The following is a 22,068-nucleotide window of genomic DNA, read 5'->3' as shown; positions in this document are numbered from 1 at the left end:
TTTTTGTGTTTTCCAAGGGACAACTAGCATTGACAAAGTTCATTTCTTGGATATGTGGGTGATGGTGAATAATGGAGGTCTGTCCACCACTCTGTATTGGAAGGAAACAGATAGAAACACTTTGTTATTGGCAACTAGCACACACCCCACTCCACTTAAAAGAGGTTTACCTAAAAGCCAGTTCTACAGATTGAGAAGACTCTGCCATACTACACAGGACTATATAGAGAAGGCCGCAGATATGAAATCTAAATTTGTCGCACAGGGTTACCCCACTGACTGGGTCGAAGATGCATACATTACAGCACTTAACAAACCCCGTCCCGACCTTTTAAAAAAGAGTCCGAGAAAAGAAAAGAGTTTTTCTGTTACATGTACCATGGCTTATTCTCCTCACTCACATTATATCAAATCTATTTTCATGAAACATTGGCATATTTTGCAATCAGACTCTGAACTATCCCACACTTTGAAAGACCCTCCATTGTTTGTCAATAACGTGGTAAGAATTTAAGAGACCAACTGGTTCATGTAAATTTCTCTCAGAAGAGTCATATACAGTCCACGCAGACGCTCCTCACCCCGCTCCCTAATGGAAATTATCGCTGTGGGAGTTGTGCTCAATGCCATAATACCTCCAAAACCGCTTTTTTTTTTCACCATCCTCATACGGGAAAGAAATTCGCTATAAAGAGTGTTATCACCTGTGCCTCTACTCATGTGATCTATGTCATACGTTGTCCTTGTGGGCTCACCGATGTTGGCAAGACCACCCGTAAACTAAAACAACGGATCAGTGAACATAAGAGTACGATTCGGCGAAATGACAGGGATTACCCGATAGCTGTCCATTTTAATGACATGAAACATGATATTTCTTCCCTACGCTTCTATGGTATCGAGAAAGTCTCTCTGCCACCTAGAGGTGGGGATCAAGATTTGTTGCTAAAAAGGAGAGAGGCCTTTTGGATCTTTACTCTACAGACTCTATCTCCAAAAGGCCTAAATGACAAATTATTACTGAATGTCATGCTTTAATTCCCCTTTTTTACTCTAGTTGGAGAATGGGGTTATATTTCTATATTAATTAGATTTCCAATATTAATGATATGTTTACTTATTGTTGACATTTTCTATTTATACTAGCCAATTTATGGTACCCCTTGTTTTTAATTAGGGTGGTCTTTCTCATACTTATTCTAATGTTTTGGCACCCCTCTTGCTATTATGTATGCTTTGTATTATTATGTGAGCATCTACCAATGTCTTCACATGGTCCACTTGACCAAAGATTAGCCTAGCCTACTATATGGCTTGGATCTGCCTATCTCCCATTGGGATTTTACTCCTATGTAACCACATCTTTAGGTATGATTCAGTTGTGATAGACTCTCCTCCTTTTTGTATAACCCACATTTCTGTGGTCTTTACTCCTTTTTGATATATAGTATGTTGTTTGGAGTCGTGATATTGGATGCTATAAAAAAACTTTTCTGATTGTTAATTTTTTGATTGCCATACCTTGCCACCTGGATGGACCCTTGTACCTCACTAGGCACTGATTTGTACCATGAGGTTACCTGATTACCTTGGCCCTATGATTGGACCATCTTATTTCCTGTTCCCCTATATAAACAGGCCACATTGTATTGTTTATTCAGATACCTGATGAAGGTCACTTGACCGAAACGTTGTCATTTATTAAATTCTTGTTAAGTGAAGACAGTGTGCGGGAGTCTACTGATTCATACTTTGTCCTGCTCCTCCGACACACCTGGTGCATACGGTAGTGCAAAGATCACCTTTTTGTTTAACTAGCTGAGCACTAAAAGTAACTATCTTGCTTTTATCAACTTTGCCAGGAGCTAAGCTAGCAGGAGTTCAACAGGAGGGAGGAAAGGATTTCTAGTACTCATGTACCGTACATAAGTACTTGAGTTTTCCAATTCAACTAAGTTCGTACTTCTACTCCTTTATATTTAAAGGCAAGTTTTTTTTTCTCCGCTTCACACAAGACCAATGAACGCATCTTAGCAAGTTAACAAACCACAGGTTATACAGTTGTCAGATTATAGTTTATTTATAGAAAAAAGAAACATGAAAGGTTAACGTGTTACGCCAAGACTGCGTTCTGTGCATGAAAGTGCTTTGATACAACATATACAGTTCCAATGAACATGTTTGATCTTGAATGGCTAACTGGACATTAAGAGGACTACCTTGACTAGATCAAGTCACTACTGTTTTCTGTGATAACGGACCCTTGTAGGCGCTGTGCATTACAACACTCAGAGGGCAATCTGAGTGACAGGAGTTCTTAAAATAATTTGTTCAAAGTCAACACCATCCCAGTTTGACACTGAAATCATCCATTGATAACAAGAAGGGTTTGACCGATATATAGGTTTGCCAGTATCTGAGGCCAATAACGGCTTTTTATTAAAAACTGGATATCAGCCAGAGTATCGTCTCCCTCTGATATGATGCCGTTTGACTACATATTGTAGAATTGATCAATACTACACTGGCTGTCTATGGGGAGCTCTTAACCTGAACTGATTCTAATGAGATATTTTGATCAGATTCTACACAAGTATGTGTGAATATTTTTGATAATTATTAGCACCATCATGGGCTTCAATGGAGTGTTTTAGTGTCCCACGATGGTCTAAATGCCGTTTCAGTGGCTTTCCACTCTGCTAGGACAAAAAACTTTTGGGGTAAACACTGAATCCTTGGAAGTTTTTTTTGAGTATTTTAGCATGAAATTGGTCAAATTAAAAAAAAACCTCACTGAATATCAACACAAAATACCAGCTATCGTAACCCAAAAATATCAGTCTTCAAAACCCCATAATCGGTCAAACCCTAATAAGTATAGTGGTTCGACTCCCAAACAGTACAACGATAAAGAAAAATCAAAGACAGTCAAGGTAGTTAAGAAAGTAAAATAAAGGCACAAAAAAAGTAGTTTTCAAGGTCTACAAACAGCAGGTTCAGGGTTACAGCAAGTCCTCGAGGTTTCAGTCTCTACTACAAGCGACAGCAGCGTTGCGGCCCAAACTGGATCCAACTCTAGCTTTTTGTTTCTGAGGGAATGTTGTCAGTTCTGGTCTGGATGCATTGAGTCTCCTCAGGTCAAGCTGATCTCGGACGACTCTTTGGCTTCGATCACTCTGAAGACGCCTACCTTCTCTTGCTTGCGGGTCATTTTTTCCTTGTCTGAAAAAGATTGAACCACTTTTTTCAGCTTGATGGTCAAACTGATAAACAATAGATTTGTTCATGCTATACTGAAAAACACCAATCTTGACTAAAATCCTGGCCATTCCAAAGTAGCGATAAAATAAGTCTTTCTAGATTGAAATATTGCAATTTATGGCAGCATTTGGCAAGTAGGTATGAAGCTAAATATAAAGTCTAGTGTCACAGGCAATAGAGCATTTGTTCCTGCACAGGAAAATCAGAGGTAATAGTGAAAACAATGCTTGTGTGACCGGGCTAACATCAGTAATTTAAGGGAAATCACAGAGATCCTTTAACCCGTATGTATGGTCTTCAGGGTTTTTCAAAACTTTTCTGATAGGATTTCAGTAATTGAACTGGATTAAATCCAAAAATTGGGTTTTTCAAAAATGGTAAACAAGACTATGATCATTCAGATTGCCAAAAATCAGGATAATCTTGATCCCACTGGAAGGGAGGATTCAGGGTGGATTTAAGACAAAGACCAAGAAACTGTGATATAACTGGCAAGTTTGATGGGGAAAATACAGCCTATACATCTTAAATATAGATTAAAAATAGTATTTAATGTACATAGTGTTAAATGAACAAAACCTTCAAAACAAAGTCTCCTAACAGCTGCTGGACCAGCTGCTCTCGTGAAAACAGTTTACAGAGAAATCAGAAGTTTTGTTTTGAATTATTTCTGCCATCAGTGAGACTCTGAATTTTATCTTTTAAGTTCTTATGCATTGTATACTTGTGCAGATAAGTGAATAAAAGTTACATGGAAACTGTCCAACACTTTGTCATCTAGTTCCCTTGTGTCTTTTTGGCCTAAAGGCATACTGTAGTATGCAGTATATTTAAAGACTGCAAATCTGAATTCTGTAATCTTGATCTTGTGGTATCTGAATAATCCTCTTTTTTGAAAAGCTGGCTCAAAATACAAACAAAATATATACTGATATGTGGCAGCACAGCACAGGTCAAAGTGAGATGGCAGTGGGTCCTGTATTGCCCAAAAGTGATTCATTCTGCATCCAATTTAAATTTAAATTCAGAGTTGCGGAGTGGGTCGCTCACCCAGCAAGTCGCTGCGATCCAGTAAGGTCTCCAGGTCCTTGTCGCTGATCACCTTCCCCTTCGAGCCTTTCACCTCCCTGAGTAAAAAAACACACTGTTACTGGAAAATCTCTATCCTCCACGTATGTGTAGATTTTTATTCCACATCTAATCTTAAGTGTAGGACAAATTCTCGGCGGGGAATACGTTTTAATCTCTTGAATATAAATATTCTAGATCTAAGTAGAGGATGACTGCTTACTTCTCAGTGCCTCTGGCTTTGAGCAGCTCCATCAGCTCGTTCAGATCAATGCAACTTTTAGCCTGGTTCAGTTCTGCCCTCCCTCCTTTGAACTTGTCTGAGGAACAAAAGATAAAAAAAGAAAAACAGATTATCAACACCCTCCAGGGGGGAAAAAAACAGGAAAAATTCAGATAGTCCTCTGTACAAAGATAAACATTGGTCTATTCACATTCGGTTATCAAAAGTGCCACACTGCAAAATATTGCTTGCCATGGCACATAAGGTGTAAGGTAAGATTAAACTTGTTTGGGTTATAGAAAATAATCCCTGTGGGGAAATTGGATATTGCAGCAGTGAATAGGAACAGGATACAGCAAAGAAATGGAATATAAATAAGACTAAAGAGGTATTTAAACATAACACAACTGACAATATAACACTACAACATGTTAAGTAGAACTAGAAGAGTCAAAGAGTGAAAAAGTATGGTATGGTATGGTATGGCTTTTGAGATTTAGTCTGCTACAAATGTTCCCCTGGAAATTCTTAAGTTGAGGGAAAAAGTTTCTACATTGGTGCGTCAAAACCCAGAAACTTTTTCCACAATGTGAACAGCTACTTGGTGACATGCACTCTAATTCAAACCTAAGCAAACAGACTTTAGGGTTTGTAAACACCCAAGAATTCAAAATGTCCAGGTTAGTAAGACGCTCACTCTTGTGGATGACCATCTGCTCCAGCTTCCTCTTGGCCGAGGCCCTCTCCAGGATCTTCTGGTCGATGGTGTTGGCCGTGACCAGGCGGTACACCACCACCGGTTTGGTTTGTCCGATTCGGTGACACCGGTCCTGAGCCTGCAGGTCTGCCTGGGGGTTCTGAGAGGGGAGAGGACGGAGAAGACGATAAGTGGACATTTTATGGAAACTGTCATTGGTGTGAGCACTTCCTGACACTACTACAAAGTAGTCCATGTGGTGAGGCTACAGTTGATGGAGGAATTGGTCTCTCTCCTCTTCTACGATGGATTTCTCCCTGTATGATTGTTGAACGTCTCTTGGTGCAAAATGGCGGCTCTAGAAAGAAGCCCTCGCTCTTTGATTCTGAGGGACTGACACCAAAACCTGACGTTTACCGTTGATGTTTTAGAAACAATTTTCTGTGATCAAACTCCACTGCAGCTGTGCTGGGAATATCTTGACATGACATGATATGTTTTGCCAGTTATCCACAGGAATAAGAAAAATACACCACCAAACAAGAAAATGGACCCAGAAATGCAAGGTACATCACCAATGGCCATTTTTTAACTGTGTTAAAGTGTGTTAGGGTTTTAATTTTTCCTTTGAGGTTAGACCAATACATTGGTCTGCCAACAAACGGATTGGCCTTTAAAAATCAGATATCAGCCAGTCAATGTCGTCCACCACCCATATAATGGAGGTTGAGTATTTTACTGAACCAGCTGAAGAGTCTGGAGCTGCTAACCCAACTAAACTCTGTGTTTCAGTGGAGAGTTTTAGTGTCCCATGATGGTCTAAATGCTGTTTCAGAGGCTTTTCCACCCTGACAAGAATAAAGTTCTGCGGGAAACACTGAATATTTTAATTCTTTGGAATTTTTTGGCGTGAAAATGGCCAAATTTAAGTATATTGGTTATCGGCAGAAAATATCGTTTTTCGGCAGCTTCAATCCAAAAATATTATATCGGCCCAATTCTAAAGGACACATACATTACATACATTCATTCCTGAACTTCTAACCCAAACACAACTGCATACCTAACCTTAACCCTAGCTGTAGTGTTGATGATGTTCCAACGGTCCTACATGATTTTCAATTCATTTTCAATTCAGTGAAGGGATAGAGTTCAGTCCTGTGAGTCTGCACCCACCCAGTCGCTGTCGAAGATGATAACGGTGTCAGCAGCTGTCAAGTTGATCCCGAGTCCTCCTGCTCTGGTGCTCAACAGGAACAGGAAAACTTCTGGATCTCTGGAAAACTTGGTCATCTGGGGAAGGAAAAAACATGGATGATGTAATTACGAGTGATGACAATTGCTGTGTTAATTTCCACGCTATCTTTAAGTTTAATCAGTTGTTTGATGAAAATATCCTTTAACTGTAGTCAGATTTTTGGTCATGTAACAGTGATTCGATTTAGTAAATTACTCATTGCATGTGACTACTCAATGGCATATGATTGTAGTCAACAAACAATACGGCTACAGCAACAGTTATTTAACAGCAGTTTAGAAAAATCGTCAAAAAACGTTTCAGACGCAGGGGACTGAGCCTTTTTCCAAGTATAGTTATGATTCTCCCCAGTATTTCTTGTTTTGTCATATTTTTGTCAATAATACAATGTAATAAATGTATTTCTAACATCATGGTACAGAATTTCTACTCATTATAGTCATTTCTGACTAAGTAAAAAAAACAAAAAAGCTTTGTCAAATATTTTCATCAAATGGAAATGGAGCAGTGATAACCGGTGATAACAGTAAGAAAAGCTCTCTGTTTTCCAGTTAATAATTGACATCTTATGACCTGGTTTCTTAACTACGAGTTGTAATTCCAATTCCATTTTTCATAAAGCATGACATCTGTGCTTCATGGTTACAATGACAGTTGCAAGTTGGAAACACTTTACTTTAAGGGGCGCTCATAAGGCATTATAAAGGCATCGCATGTGCATTATAAGCACATTGTGAGTGGATGATGATTATTATAATGATGCAAAATAATTTAAGGGGTTGAATATTTTGTGGGACAACTAAAATTAATGAAATGATATCAAATTGAGTGTCATTTTCTGATGTTTATTTGATGATTATATTCTAAGAAATTATGTCTGTGCTTCTAATGGGCTTAGACATTCTATAAGGGTTTAACCTGCAACCCCCTATTTAACCAATCAGATTGCTAGTTGACCACCAACTAACTGACGACCTGCTGCATAAAACTTACGTTTTCGTCTCTGTCAGCGTAGGACATGCTGCCATCCAGCCGGCTGTACTGGAACCCACGCAGATAGCAGTAATCCATCAAGATGTCCAAGATGGATGTCATCTGACTGAAGATCAGCACCTGGACAACAACCACACACACACACACACACACACACACACACACACACACACACACACACACACACACACACACACACACACACACACACACACACAGGTCATAAGGCATGGCCAAGTATTGAACTAGAATGTACAAAATAAGACACAATCAGCAGGACAACACACACTTGAGATGCCGCTACACAGCAGCGCCATCTTGACAAGGTGTGGAAAGTATGATTATGGTTATATCCTCATATATTAAAATCAGCAGAAAAATGTGTCATTGTGCTCCCAGTTGGTAAAATCCCTTTACTGCATTGCATGTTTTGGATGGCAAAAACTCATTAAACTTCTAGACCCACATTTGGCTGATGAAGACAATTTTACACAAGTCAATTTGGCCACTGGTGGCCCTTTTACCTTGTGTCCCCTTTTCTTCAGCGCAGGCAGCAGTCGGTCCAGTATGAGAAACTTCCCTGAGCTCTGCACCAACTGTTCATCGATCTGCAGAGAGGGAAAGATATAGTTTAACATACAGTATATCAAAAAGGTAGCATGTCAAAGGAACGGAAAAAAAGACGACATATGAAAGTGGCAGTGCACTTTCAAATACCTCTGCACGATTTTCACTTCACTTTTTCACGTCATTAATTGGCTAAATCAGACTACCTTCACGAGACAATGTTCCATTGGCAGCCAAACTGATGCTATTACAGCATTAAACTATTATAGGAGAAATGGTTAAGCTCCAAGATTATCAGTACTGGAGTACCAGAATACATAAACATTTTATCACAAAAGGAATCGAACTGGAGGCTGTCTAAAAGTTAAATTAATTTATCATTGCTTCATTATACATTGTAGCTTATGCAGGCCTCCCAGCCTTGTGGATTCACTGCACATTCATAATGAGGGAGAAACAGGTTTAACTTAGCTGTATGCACTACTGACAGAATGCATGCCATTTCTGCTTCAAAGCAACAGCCGAGCGCCAAAACCACTGGAAATACTCAAAAGTTGAACAACAACATGTGTAAATGCACTGGTTTACCTAATCCTCGAAGATTATGCATTTTAAATTTGGATTTTAAACAGGCAATGACCTTGAAGTCCTGTGTGGCGGGGTCCAGCGGGTACTCGACAAGGTAGGGGTGGTTGCAGCATCTCTTCAGCAGCATGAGGATGTTCTGCAGTTTCAGGTTGATCTGGGCGTTCAGCGGGCTCTGGACGTCTACGACTGGAGTAGAGCTGGGGAGGGAAGACAGCGTGCACAGAATAAGGTTTGACTGATGTATCCGTGAGCCAATAATATCGGCGCAAAGCATCGGCAACGTCAGTCCAAAATTACTGGTATCGGCCTTCAAAAACCAATATCGGTCTAACTCCAGTGCAGATTATACATGTGCATGAACATGCCAGTTCTACAAGCCACTATAGTTACTATAAGCTTTTTTTCTATTTCAAGAACTTATTTGGCTGCTAATTCATTGAATTAGAGTTTAAGGTTCTGGTTGGTATTCAATATGATGTCTACTGATAGTGGCTGGGCACTGCAACTTTCAACTAGGCCACATCTCTCTCGAGCTAAACATTTTACCCCATGACTAATACCACAATATATGTATACAGGACATCATATGAAATGACAGTGGGTCCGTAAGTGTGTAGGCAGTGGACACTGGGAGGAGCTGCTGACCTCTGCTCTTGCTCCTTCTGGAGCCTCTCCAGGTATTTCTCCAGGTCGTGGGGATTTTCTCCGTCAGTTTCACTGTAGTTCACTAGCTTACGACTGCGGCGCTTCGGCCTGCCGCTGGCGGTCAGCACCACTGGAGCCTCCGTCTAAATGAACCAAGAGAACAGAAACATTTAGCAACTTTGCCTTTAGAAATATTGTTGGCACCCTTTCTATTTATAATGAATAAATTGCTAAAATTAAGAAAGCCAAGTAGTCTACTGGCTTTAGAGCACGTCTGCACATGTAGACACTATTGGAAAGTGAAATGAAGTGAATGTATGTACTAATATCAGGTCATAAGATGTCAATTATTAACTGGGAAACAGAGAGAGCTTTTCTTACTATTATCACCGGTTATCACTGCTCCATTTCCATTAAAGGATAAGGCTGGTGTTTTTTAATGCATTTCTTACCATCAACAAATCCTATGATAATAACAAAATCAGCAATGAATTTGTTTTGCCAACAAGTCTCGTCCATGTAGCTGATGCCCAATAAAGCCATGTCCCAGCAGCCATAGAACTCCATTGTATTAAAAAAACTATTAAAACATGCCATGCTGCTGCTCTGGCAGCATATTTCATCATCACGATGCACCGGGCCGGCCGACTTTTTCCTCAAACAACTTAATAAGCCGACTGTAAACACGTTTTCCATCTCAGGAAAGTAGTTCCGTAGCACCGAAAATAGTCCCCGGCGTAATGAAGAATTTGTTCCCATTTGAATTTGATTTGGTAATAACTACAATAGCCTGACATGGTAACAGTTAGTGATTTTTAAAATTGAAACTATGTCTTTGTGAGCTGTATTTAAAGATTTTTAGCTTACAATTGGAGCCAATGACTTCCGGGTTGAAGGATAAAAAGGGAACGTGGGAAGTCAGAAAGTAACGGGAGTAGAGCAAACGCATTGTTGATTTTGTTATTTTCATAGGATTTGTTGACTATAAGAAATGCATTCAAAAACACCAGCCGTATCCTTTAAATGCAATTCGGTACCTTACTTACATTTACATTACTGTATGTATGTGAGTGCATCATTTGTATAATAAGGAAATAAATGAAAAAGCCTGAGTGGGGAAAACTGTTTCTCAAAATGGTGACAATCCAATATGGCAGACATTGGTGATTGATCAGGGCAAATTTGTAGAGGTTTGTGGCACCAAATAGCACGTCATTCCAACTTGCAGTTCGTTGCAAACGAACAGAGACCGATCCATAGTCCGGCCCCTGAGTGAAAACTACTGTATATGGCGTTACCTTCTCCTGGCCCAGCATCTTGTTGATGGTCTTGTTGACCACAGCGGTGTAAAAGGCCTCCTGCTTGGCCGTCAGAGGAGCGTAGACGATGATCTCCTTCTTAGGAGGAACCTCCAGTGTCACGTCCGACTTCAGCCGTCTCAGCAGGAACGGAGTCAGAATCTGCAACAAGAGAAAACCTTTACAAGAAAATGCATAAAAAAAGGTTTTCCAAATGTATAAACGGTTAGGTGGCCAATCCAAGGAAAATCTGATCCCCAAAAATATCACTGAAATCATTTCCAGTCTAATAGTCTTTATGTTTGCATCCCAGAAATATTTGTGCACTTTTAGAGAGCCTTCTATACAAAAACATGGTGATATTCTTTAAAGATCTTTAAATTTGACTAATTTCATGCCCAAACTTCATTAACGATATAGCAGTCTTAAAAAATCAAGTCAAAAAAAACAAAAAAAACAAAAAAAAAAAGAACACAAGAGCTAAACTCTAGAGAAAGCCTTATGATGAAACATACTTCACAGTAAGAAAACACCTACATGCACATAAAGCAAGTGTTATATTCACTGCTGATCATTTGCAGGACTGACCTGGTGCAGCATGCTCAGGATGTTCTGCTCCCGCTCGGTGGCCACCACGTTCTCAGCCTCGGCACGGATGGTGTCGATGTCGAACCACGACTCAAAGCTGCAGAAGAAACACGTCAACAAGAGAAGCTTTACAGATTGCGTTCACTGTTGCTTTACCATCATTACTGGTTAAAACTGGCCAGCTACATTTCTCAATCTCAAAAAATTAGCAATGCGCAATTGAGATGAAGAATGAAGAACCATGTGGACGTTTTCAATTGTCAGATCCCATTATGTAAAGCCTATGAATTCAGGTATAACAGAGGTTGCGTACTTTCAGCCCATTTCTAAAAATCAACACTTTAAATGATTTAATTTAGATTGTGAAAGCATGTGCAAACACATTAGCTTTACAAAAACGTTTCAAGATGGTCCTATACGGTTCTTTGTCTGAAAAATTCACTTTCTGACATGCTGATCCAGCTAATAAGCAATTATACTCTGACCTGCAAATGAAGCTGTGCCGATAGATACTTGCTTACTTAACATCTCCTGACGTGAAAATGCTAAAATGCTTATATTTGTGAAGTTCACAGGCCGAGCTGCTATTGTTTAGAAGAGGAGCCTCGACTATGCAGGGTAAATGTTATTCTGTTTTATTAGGCCTAACCTAGCTGTTAACTCCTTTGCACATTCTGAGATTTTCATGCCCATCCAATCATAATAACCTTTTAAATTGTAGATATAATACATTTATTTCATAGACAAGAAAAAAAAGTAAGGATGCAACTGAAGTTCAAGCTGATTATTTATAGTTTTCTATTTAAGCCTTCTGCTATTGGTGTTTAAACTGACACTTGTGTTTATCTGGCCACAACAGATTTTTACTTTCTCCTCAAAATGGTTTTGCTTGATTTCTTACCTTCATCTCATCTAAATTTAACCCTGCGTTAGACCACAATAAAAGAAAAAGAAGCTATACCTTTTAGCCTGTTATATAACCTATTTTCTATTTTATGGTTAGCATTTATCATTATTTATTTGATTGAGGATTGCTATACAGTAGTCAGTACATAATTTGATCAAATGAATAAAAAACACAACTGATGCACTTGTTCCTGTAACTAGGCGGCATGAACTTGGCACTGTTAATAGGTGCACCTCTATTTACAGTAAACATGCATGTGAACAACCAAACAAATACACGGTCCCGCACCTCTTGAGGTCATCAAAGACCTCTGGCAGCAGGAAGTTGAGGAGGGACCAGAGCTCGGCCAGGTTGTTCTGCAGCGGCGTGCCGGTCAGCAGCAGCTTGTTGTCGGTGGGCAGCATCTTCAGCTCCCGCACCAGCCGGCAGTTCAGGTTTTTAATCCTGTGGCCTTCGTCCACGATCAGGTACTTCCACTGGAACCGCTGCACAGGCAGAAACACGAGGACACGGTTCTTACATGGTGCTTACACAGGAACATTTGCGGTAATGACATATAGACCAAATTAATTTATTTTAGTTTGTTTGAATGTGATCTCAGCTCTCTGGTTCCCTGGTTTGCATTTGAGAAGATTATGCTAATTTCGTGAAAAATCAGAGGTAAAATTTTTACAAGATTTACAGTTGACGTAATTATACAATAATAGCTCTATTTCGTAGACACTGCTCAATGAAGACAGAATTAATTTTGCTACCACTGTCAACTAACAATATATGAAGCTTGTAATCGATAAAATATCATACATTTGCAATATTATTTTGCACATTTTCGTTTGACTCTCACTATATAATAGATATACACATTTCTTTGCATCATGTGCAAGCTAGGCTGGTTCCAGACTCCTGAATCACATCTCGCCCCCACTTGTTCTCGCTCGGAGAAACAGTCGAGCCAATCAGCGCCTTTGTGGGCGGGACTAAAGCTGGAACTGTTCCTGCAGCTGTTTTTCGTTGCAGTTTTGGCAGCATAAGATTTGTTGCAATCACCTCCTTAACTAACATATTGTCTTTACAAAGACGATATTTTTGTCAAAAACAACCGACATTCTTGGTGAAGTTATAAATACGGCCAGCATCAGTCATGGCCATTCAGTCTGAATATTAGGCTGTGTGCAAGCTTGTATAGAAAATAATGTGTCCTTGCTGAATATGTAAGTTTTCATTCATTTATTTAGGACAAGGTCATGAACGAGTCCTACCTGCAGGACCTTTCTGTCGATCATGGCGATCTCGAAGGAGGTGACGACGACAGGACTCATGTTGAGCGGCCCTTGAGGCCTCCGGATCTGCTTCAGCAGCTTGGCCCTTTCCGGCTGGGGCCCGTGGTACAGCAGCACCGACACCTAGGACCAACGCGATGAGGTGCAGTGGTAAAAAACTGAATCTCTAATGTAAGGACACTCCCAACACCATTACATTCAGATTTGCCGTTTCTCCCGACAACACGCGCCCGCATACCTCTGGCGTGAAGCGCTTGAATTCGCTGATCCAGTTGGGCAGAGTGGAGAGGGGGGCCACCACCAGGAAGGGGCCCATCACCTTCTTGTCGATCATCATGGCGGTGTGGGCGATGCACTGGATGGTCTTGCCCAGGCCCATCTCGTCCGCCAGGATCCCGTTGATGCCGTTCTCCCACAGCATCTGAGGCGTAAAGGAGGTCGTCGGTTTGAATCCCCACACCGGCGAGAATACAACTCTGGGGGAAAACACCGAATGCCCTACTCACCCGCAGCCACTCGATGCCCTCGATCTGGTACCACCTCATGATGCCGCCGGTGAACAGCCGGGGCTGCTGGGCGGGCACCGGCTGGCCGTCCACCTTCCGGTCGGGGTCCAGGAGGTGCTTGGCGTTGTCGCGCACCGTCTCCGACAGGCGGCTCTTGATGTCTTGGTTGGAGTCGCTCATCTTCTCGATGTCCTCGGCCTCCAGCTTCCTCTGGGCCACCGGCACGTCCTGGGCAGAGAAAGAGATTAAAAAGTCAGAAGTCACAAAACATAACGCACATACCATCTCCTTCATATGCCGATATATGCCATATATATATATATATGCCTGTTTTACATACTGAATGAATACATGTGTTTATCTCATGCTGCATACATTTCATCTTTTTTCATATTTTTTTCCTTTGTGTGCTCGACGGTTATTTTGTACATCCTCATAATGCTGTAGCTCTTTTCCTCATACTTTCAAATATACACTTCTACTTCTACTACATGTTCTAGTGTGAAAATTGTCGGTTGTGTTATGTTTAATACGTCCCATTTGCTATATTCTTGTTTGTATTCCATTGAAAACATATCTTACAGCGTCCCAGCATCCCAATTTCCCCATGGGGATCAGTTAAATTCCATCTTATTAACCAGAGAATAACTGAACCATTACCTCTTCCTCCACTTTCGCTTTCTTGGCCTTCGACATGATTTCCTGGAGGACAAATTACAAAACGGCAGCCATGTGAGCAAATCAATACACTACAAATCTACAAAATGTACAAAAATCAGAGAAGACCTTACTTCTTTAGACATGACATCAGCAATCTTGTAGTCCTCATCCCTCCTCCGCTTCTTTTTGTCAACTTCAAACAGGAAGAGAGAGGAGAGAGTCAAGATATTCTCAGGGTTTATAAGATTATCGGTTAGGGATGGGTATAATCTTACAAATAGGTTGTTTGACTCAAGCTTCAATCTAATTAATAGGTTAGTTGTAAATAATTTCACATTTTAGCATTAACTTTCATGCAATTTTTAATATAAGATGTAATATAAAGGGAAGACCTGCTCACCTTTCTCAGTTGCTGTACTGTTTGTGTTCTGTGTCCAACAAGGAAATAATAGTTGAGTGAGTGAGGTTATGTAATGAGAGCATTTAAATGTAAAAATTTTTTTTACATTTAAAAGTATAAAAATATATGTATTCACTGGAAAACTCCCTTACCTTCTTTGACTTCTTTTCAACTTTCTCCTTCCTGAGTTTCTCCTGAAATTGTTAATAGGGAAACATAATGTGATGCTGCTATGTCAAGTCTCACATTAGAGTAATAATACGCAACATTTTCATATAAATAAATGTCTGTTTTGCTACTCTATGACCAATTGATATAACTCAATAGTGATTCAACCTATACCCAGTTCATGAAAGCTTTCACATTTGCTGTTTTAAACACCCGGTGTCTGGTAGGTCTCTCCTGGGAAGCATCCTCTGGTGCATTCAGTAAGCCGACCTACCTCTTGCTGTTGTTGCTCCATCTTAGTCAGCAGGAATTTAGAGTAGATGTTGCTCTTCTCAAGCAAATGCTGCAGTCTCTTGAAGCGCATCTCGTGAGAATCCCTCTCCCACGACTCCCGCGCCTTGAGGTGAGGGTTGCAAATATTACACATCATTGTAAGATGGTGTTTGATGTGATCCAGAAAAACGGGGTAAAAAAAAGAAGAAAAAGAATGCAACCTGGTGAGTTAAAAAAAAAAAAGGGGACAAACCTTTTCGATCATCTCCTTTTCTTTCTTCTCCCCTTGCTCCATCAACTGCTTTTCCTCTTCCTCCATTGCTTTAGTGATGAGGACGTCAGACATCACAGTCTCAGATTTCACACCCGCTTCTGCGAAGAAACAACAGTGAGGAGGAATCGTCAGTAACAGTAGGGGGAGTAAAACCTCTGATGAGACATTCCTACATCATTCTCTCACTATCCTAACTTCAGATGAAATGACAGTGACATTTAACTATTCCTGATTTTTCTTGATTCCGTTTGTCGCATCTATATAAACACTTGTAACTTCCACATAGGCTACCAATAGTATGTTGCTGGGGAAACTGATTGCACCCTTCACTGTCCAGGCACTGACACACACACACACAGATACAACAAGGCAAAGGGATTTCATGCAAAACTGTACATCTTTAGCAATATTGTTCTTTACTTTCATAACCAAACAGCACATTGAAGTGTTACTGTTTCTGGTGTTACTGACCATTTGCTGCTGCAGTCTCCATGGCTGTACCCAGAGGCTCCTCAGATTCGTCCGGTTTGGGGCAATGAGGCGAAGTACTTCGAGTTTCTTCCTTTACACTTTAATGAAGGACAAAAACAACAGTTCTAGTCCAGATGGAAACACTTTCCTACCAGATTTAAGCTACTTAACAGCATCGTTAGTCAAGTCTTGGTAGCTAAACCGTGGATGTGAACCAGATACGTTCCGTTCTCTCGTACGGAGAGAACGCCACGCCTATTTTCATTCAAAAATCGTTAAGGTTAATGTTGCCTTGCTTATCGGCAAAGGCACACACCTTGTAGAACATGACGTCAGACCTTCGACGAATATTTAGGGTGTTCTGGTAAATTCGGCATACATATGATTCACAAGTAGCATTTTGTTTCAATGAAACTTCAAACTTTAGAATCTGTTCACACGCCTTGTTACTCCTCTCCACGGTGTACGTTAAGTTATTTTGGTGGACGAAGAAAGTGGGAGTAACATACGAACCGTTTCTATAATTTTACATTTTAATGAGATGGTGCTGCTCGGTGTATTTTTTTATGCATACCGAATTGAAGAGCGACTCTCAACAAATCGTCATGTTCTAACAGATATGTACCTTTGCCCATAATCGAGTCAACATTAAACTGACAGATTTTTAATGGAGTTTGGCGTTTTTGTGTCCATTCAAGAAATCGGCACGTATCGGGGCATGGATAGCATACTTTTTAAACATAACGATTGAACTTACCAGCTCATAGTTGCCAGTCGTCACCGTTCGAAGAACTGGGTTAACGTAATCCTTTAAACCTGAATTTTCTCTTTTCCTCAGTAAAACAGCAACTGTCTGGTCTCAAGTAACACAGGCAGGTTATTCAAGCAGTCATTTTGCAGTCAGAGAACTCACTAAAGTGGCTAGCTAGGCGGTTATCCAGCTAGGTTTTCAAAGGTGTGCAGGAGCCTAGATATTATAGTAATATCCAAAAATAATATATTTTCTAAAAGTGCGATACTACGAATGACGAGCAGGATTTGCAGTCCACCTTAGGATACTCTCTGCAGTGCATGCAGCGTGTTTCCCGAGTCAAGCAACCAGAATAAAGAATTATACTTCCGGTCATAACTTTCAAAATAAAATGCCTTTTGACGGACGTTCATTCGTTCAACGCTGTTTCGAGCGATCGTGAAGTTTTATATTTTGACGGTAACAACAGCTTGCTTCCGGTATTTTCCTGGATAAATATGGCTAGCTTGACGTAGCTCAGCGTGGTGTTGTGGGCGGGGCTGTCCAGTTTCGCGCCACTTAGGACAAAACCACTACATATGAAATAGGGTAGTATTTGACTTAAAAGTGTAGATATTACATTCTTTTAGAAATAACTACGGATATCAGAATAAAAACAAATAAATAATAAAATCGTATGCATAGAAATAAAAAAAATATATGCAAAAAGTCAAGTATTTCAGGGACTAGGGGACACAATTCAACCGCAAAGTACCCCTATGGATGGAAATATGTGTAAAACCCATCTCGATATTTCCCGCGAATGTGGCCCAGTTACAAAAAAAAAATGTTTTCCATCCTGCAGGGGTCACCGAGGCCACCATTGTGCCCTGCTGCAACAGAGGTTTTGAAGTGTTTGAAGTCTCCAAAGATCCAAAACCTCAAAAGAATATCTGTGACGACTTGCCTGCTTTTGAACTGAATGATCAAATTAACTTTACCCTCTGTCCTTGTCTCCTCAGTGTGAGTAGTACTCTCTAACACGGCACACTGGCTGCATCTAATCTTATATAAAAAAAAAAGAGTAATCTAATATTAAAGTGTGTACCAAGTACAAAATGTAAATGGTAAAGCAGCAGAAAAACAAATTTTGAGATGGAAAATCAATAGGGAAAACACATTAGTGAATGGAATAACTAAAACTGAAATGTCTTTTAAGAATAGTTTAGAAAAACTTAATATAACCTCTTTCTCTCGCTCTCTGCGTCTTTCTCTCTCTCTCTCGCTCTCTCTCTCTCTCTCTCTCTCTCTCTCTCACACACACACACACACACACACACACACACACACACAATAATGAATACAGGTGTATCTGATGATGAATGCCACTTGTTCCTTAATTGGATGCGCGTGCCTGTTGATGCTGATTAGCATAGGTAGACGCCCTGGCAACTCCATAAAAGGTCTGCTGTCTGAAGGGTTGTGCGCAAATGGAAAGATTATTGGAGTGGTGGAGAATGGCAAACAGACCCAAGAAGAAAAATTCAAACTCTGAAATACAAGTGTTGTATTCGGGAGTGAGAGAAAAAATATATATATACTTTTTAAAAGTGTAAGCGGTGGCGTGACAGCAACTGAGAAAGAAAACATGGCAAGAAATTACTGATGCTGTCAATGCTGCAACATCAGAAACACACACCTTGAATTAAATTAAAAAGAAACCGTCTGACTTACAGTTAGAATCTAAAAAGCGAGGGCGATAGTCTAATTCCAAATAGATGTAGTTTATTAGCTCCAGGCGGACGGCAGGGCGCTGCCAAAATGTTTGGGGAAATAATATGGAGACTGCGCTGTCAGGTGTCCAGTCATCAGCGGAGTTGGACACTGGTTTAATTCAAGCAGCGTCTCCATCTGATGGTAAGCTCAGACTTTAGGCTTTATAATAATATTGCTGGTTTTGACTGTAGCTCTTGACAGGAGCTTTCTTCCTGCGGTGTCCAAACTCATCACAGCCTTCCAGCTCAGTATGCTGCGCTCGCTCTGTGGCGGAGCGAGTGCACGTATGATAATTATATGGTCTCTGCTGAGGGGTCTGAAGGTTTATCAGGTGTGTCATTAGCAATGTGGTCAAGGCTGAACCTCTATCACCTGGAGACAAACTAGTTAGTCTTGAGACTCTGGTTAATTTAACTTCCATTCAGTCCAATATGCGCCGTGCGTCTCCAGCAGCACCTGCTCAAGACGCACGACCACCCTGCTGTTCTGCAGCACCAACGAGTCGCAGCTGGAAACCACATGTAGGAGGTTTAGGTTGGCGTCACAAATTAATTGAATGTTTATGGTGTGTTATTGTTTGCGATTTAAATAGGGAAAGCGTTTGGAGACGGTGCTTTGATGTGCACAGTCTATTGCTCCTGTGGTAAGATAAGATAGAACTTTATTGATCAATACATAATATAATAATATAATATGATAATATATATACGATACTAATTAATCACTTTAATCACTCATGTTTCCAATTGAATAGAATTGCCTATGAATTTGTTCATATCGGCCTAGCTTTGTTAATATGGTTATTATCACCAGGCTTACAAATGGCCTGAAACACATTTGGTGTTGATATGAGGTCTGGGACTGCTTTAATAGATTTCCCTTAAAGAATAAGGCATTTTAAGCAGAAACCACTTCATGCGTAATGCCCCACGCATGTTTCCAAACACACGTAGATTTTGATCGTACCAAAGAACAAATTCAGGTAAGAAAAAAAATTATGAATGCCGAAATGTTCGTGGAAACGTTCGTAAGTACACTTTAAGATCAAATCTGATCGTACGCACGTTTCGTGAATGAGGCCCAATGTATTTGAGGAGCTTTCCATTTATGTGGGCAGCTTAATATTTGCAGACAACATGGGAAAGATGTGAAGTAAGATTTGTGAGAGCAGCAATAGCACCCTAAACACTCTAAACTAATTCCAACCTATGAACATTGCACTCAAAACAGAAGCCGTCTCTTCCTCATGGAAAGCAGCACTTCCACACTCAACAAGGGGGGCACAATGAGTAGGAAGACCATTTCTCAACCAGAAGGGGTTCAAGCCCCTGACCGTTGACCTGTGTTGAGCCGAGCAAGTAAAAAGGCAAAATTCTCCTTTGGAAATCAATAGTGTTTTGCAAAAAAATAAAATAAAAAAAAGGTTACAAAGTTTTCTTAACTTAAAACCCACAGGGCAAATGAAGCCGAAGATGGAACAGGACGTAAGAGTATGTTCTCTAAGGAACATAAAGGACTAAATACAGCCGCACGCGGCAGTGAACGGGGTCCAAACCTTACTATTCATGTGAGCCTGCAGAGAATAGTGCCCTCATGTGACCAAGTATCTCAAGACTTGACAAGTCTCCTGTCCTTGGACACAGTGACGTTCATTTTATGGGAATATAAGCACCTTTTCACACTCATTAGCACTAACACAGTCACAGTTCACAAAACCAATGTCCATGTCATTGAAGAACCTAAGGTAGAATGGAAGTGATTTTGTTGGAACCCTTGCCTCCAAAAGTTGACACACTCACTGACCTAGTGAGGGAGTAACATCATGCTGCGTTTCTCACATTATCACTTTATGAGTTGACCATACTATTAATGGTATTATTGCAAGCTTGCAGAGAATAGTGGCATCATGTGACTAAGTGTTTCGAGACTTGGCAGTAAGGCTAACGTGGACACAGAGACATTCATTTTATGGGAATATAGGCACTTTTTCATGCTCATTAGCATTACAATGACATAGAACTCATTTGGATGTAAAATCACAAACATTGAAAGTTCACAAAGTGACATTTTGCCCATTGGTCATTTGAGCACCTCAGATACAATGGAAGTGAATAATATCAGTAATGCTGCTTACTGCTTACTGCTTTACTGCTTAATGCTGCTTAATGCTGCTTACCTCCGAAAGCAATTGACATGCACACCTAGCCACTGGGGGAGTGACACCATTAACACCAAAACTGATGAATTTTAGAGAACTTTGATTCAAACGCTACACTCCAATCCCCAACATGCACTGCAGCGTGTTGCGCTACAGTTACACGCCCCCTCCTACTGACACGGTGTTTTTAGCAAATGAGCATGGCAACTCCCGACATCCCAAAAAATAACAAACAAACTACAACTCCTTCCCATGTGCGCACTTTGCCGACAAACTGAGCACATTTCGCACAGAGTTTACATGACGATTTGCAGACTTCGAGGTTCAGAAATTCAATTTCGAACTGTTCAGTAATCCATTTGCAGCTGATGTGGACAGTGCACCAACGAACATGCAAATGAGGTTGATCGAACTCCAGTGTAACAGCACACTCAGGGCCAAGTACAATTCTGTCGGGGTAAGCGAGTTCCCCCGTTTTATCCCAGAAACGATGCCCGAACTCCGCCTGCATGCTGCCCGTATGCTGTGTGCTGTGTATGTACCTGTGTGAGCAGCTATTTTCTGCCTTGAAGATAAATAAAACATCACACAGAACACGTCTCACTGACAGACCAACCCATTCTCATTCCCAACTCGTCCTATGTTGACTCTTTGTCAAATCCCTTGGCGTCGCTATAACGACGCTAAAGGTACTCTGCGTCTGTATAGGATGCACCGGGTGTTCCATAGACTCCATGGTAAAGCCTCTCGCGGCAGTATTGGACGCCTGCCTGCAACTTTCTCTCCTGGACCACGAAAACACAGTCTGGCATGCATTTTCTGCCCAAATAAGCCATTCCGCTTTAATGCATTTCTTTGCTTGAGCTCTTTGGTGCTAATATAAATGAAAAAAAAAAAAAGGTTAGTATGGTTGTAGATCAATTTCGAGGCCAAATGAAAATTTCATCTACTAACAACTTTATTCAGATAAAAAACAAAAAAAAAAAAAAAGGTCACCTCATATTCATTTTTTTTTTGTATTTTTTATTTTTTTATATTAAGAGTTTTATTGTTCATTTTCATCTTTATACAAAACACACAATAGACAAGGTAACTCAAAAGACAACACTGCATAACTAAACAACAGAACAGAAATAAAGATAACATGGGTGGGGGGTGGGGGGACAGGCTTTTCTTTCTTCTTTATACAAGCCTTCTCAAGCGGAGGCAGGTACCAAAGTGGTCACAGAATAAGCAAGGGTTTTACTACAGGCCACACAAAGCAAGAGAAGAAAACAAA

The 22,068-nt window shown here is 40.5% G+C and overlaps 1 protein-coding gene across 1 annotated transcript; it reads right to left on the bottom strand.

Moving 5' to 3' along the window:
- Positions 1–2,079: 2,079 nt before the first annotated feature.
- hells (helicase, lymphoid specific) lies at positions 2,080–17,179 on the bottom strand. Its single transcript, XM_071926137.2, has 23 exons — positions 16,883–17,179; positions 16,126–16,223; positions 15,634–15,752; positions 15,382–15,504; positions 15,092–15,133; positions 14,940–14,967; positions 14,671–14,732; positions 14,540–14,581; positions 13,880–14,107; positions 13,612–13,794; positions 13,353–13,496; positions 12,382–12,578; positions 11,187–11,283; positions 10,599–10,760; positions 9,301–9,443; positions 8,708–8,852; positions 8,025–8,108; positions 7,501–7,620; positions 6,426–6,542; positions 5,250–5,409; positions 4,553–4,649; positions 4,312–4,388; positions 2,080–3,222 (listed from the first exon to the last, which is right to left on the bottom strand). The coding sequence occupies exons 1-23, from the start codon at positions 16,888–16,890 to the stop codon at positions 3,134–3,136; spliced, it is 2,565 nt and encodes an 854-aa protein (XP_071782238.2). The 5' UTR covers positions 16,891–17,179; the 3' UTR covers positions 2,080–3,133.
- Between the last annotated feature and the right edge of the window lie 4,889 nt (positions 17,180–22,068).

The sequence above is a fragment of the Centroberyx gerrardi genome, chromosome 15, assembly GCF_048128805.1.
Source record: "Centroberyx gerrardi isolate f3 chromosome 15, fCenGer3.hap1.cur.20231027, whole genome shotgun sequence".
Taxonomy (NCBI): Eukaryota; Metazoa; Chordata; class Actinopteri; order Beryciformes; family Berycidae; genus Centroberyx; species Centroberyx gerrardi.
Note: the sequence above shows the minus strand (reverse complement) of the source record. Positions and strands in the feature narration are given on the sequence as shown.

What these genes read in the sequence shown, in the direction of transcription:
- hells (XM_071926137.2), bottom strand. An exon ending in CTGATGTCATGTCTAAAGAA is followed by an intron (nt 14,582 to 14,670) that starts GTAAGGTCTTCT and finishes TTTGTCCTCCAG; the next exon opens with GAAATCATGTCGAAGGCCAA. An exon ending in GCAGATGGTCATCCACAAGA is followed by an intron (nt 4,650 to 5,249) that starts GTGAGCGTCTTA and finishes TTTGTTCCTCAG; the next exon opens with ACAAGTTCAAAGGAGGGAGG.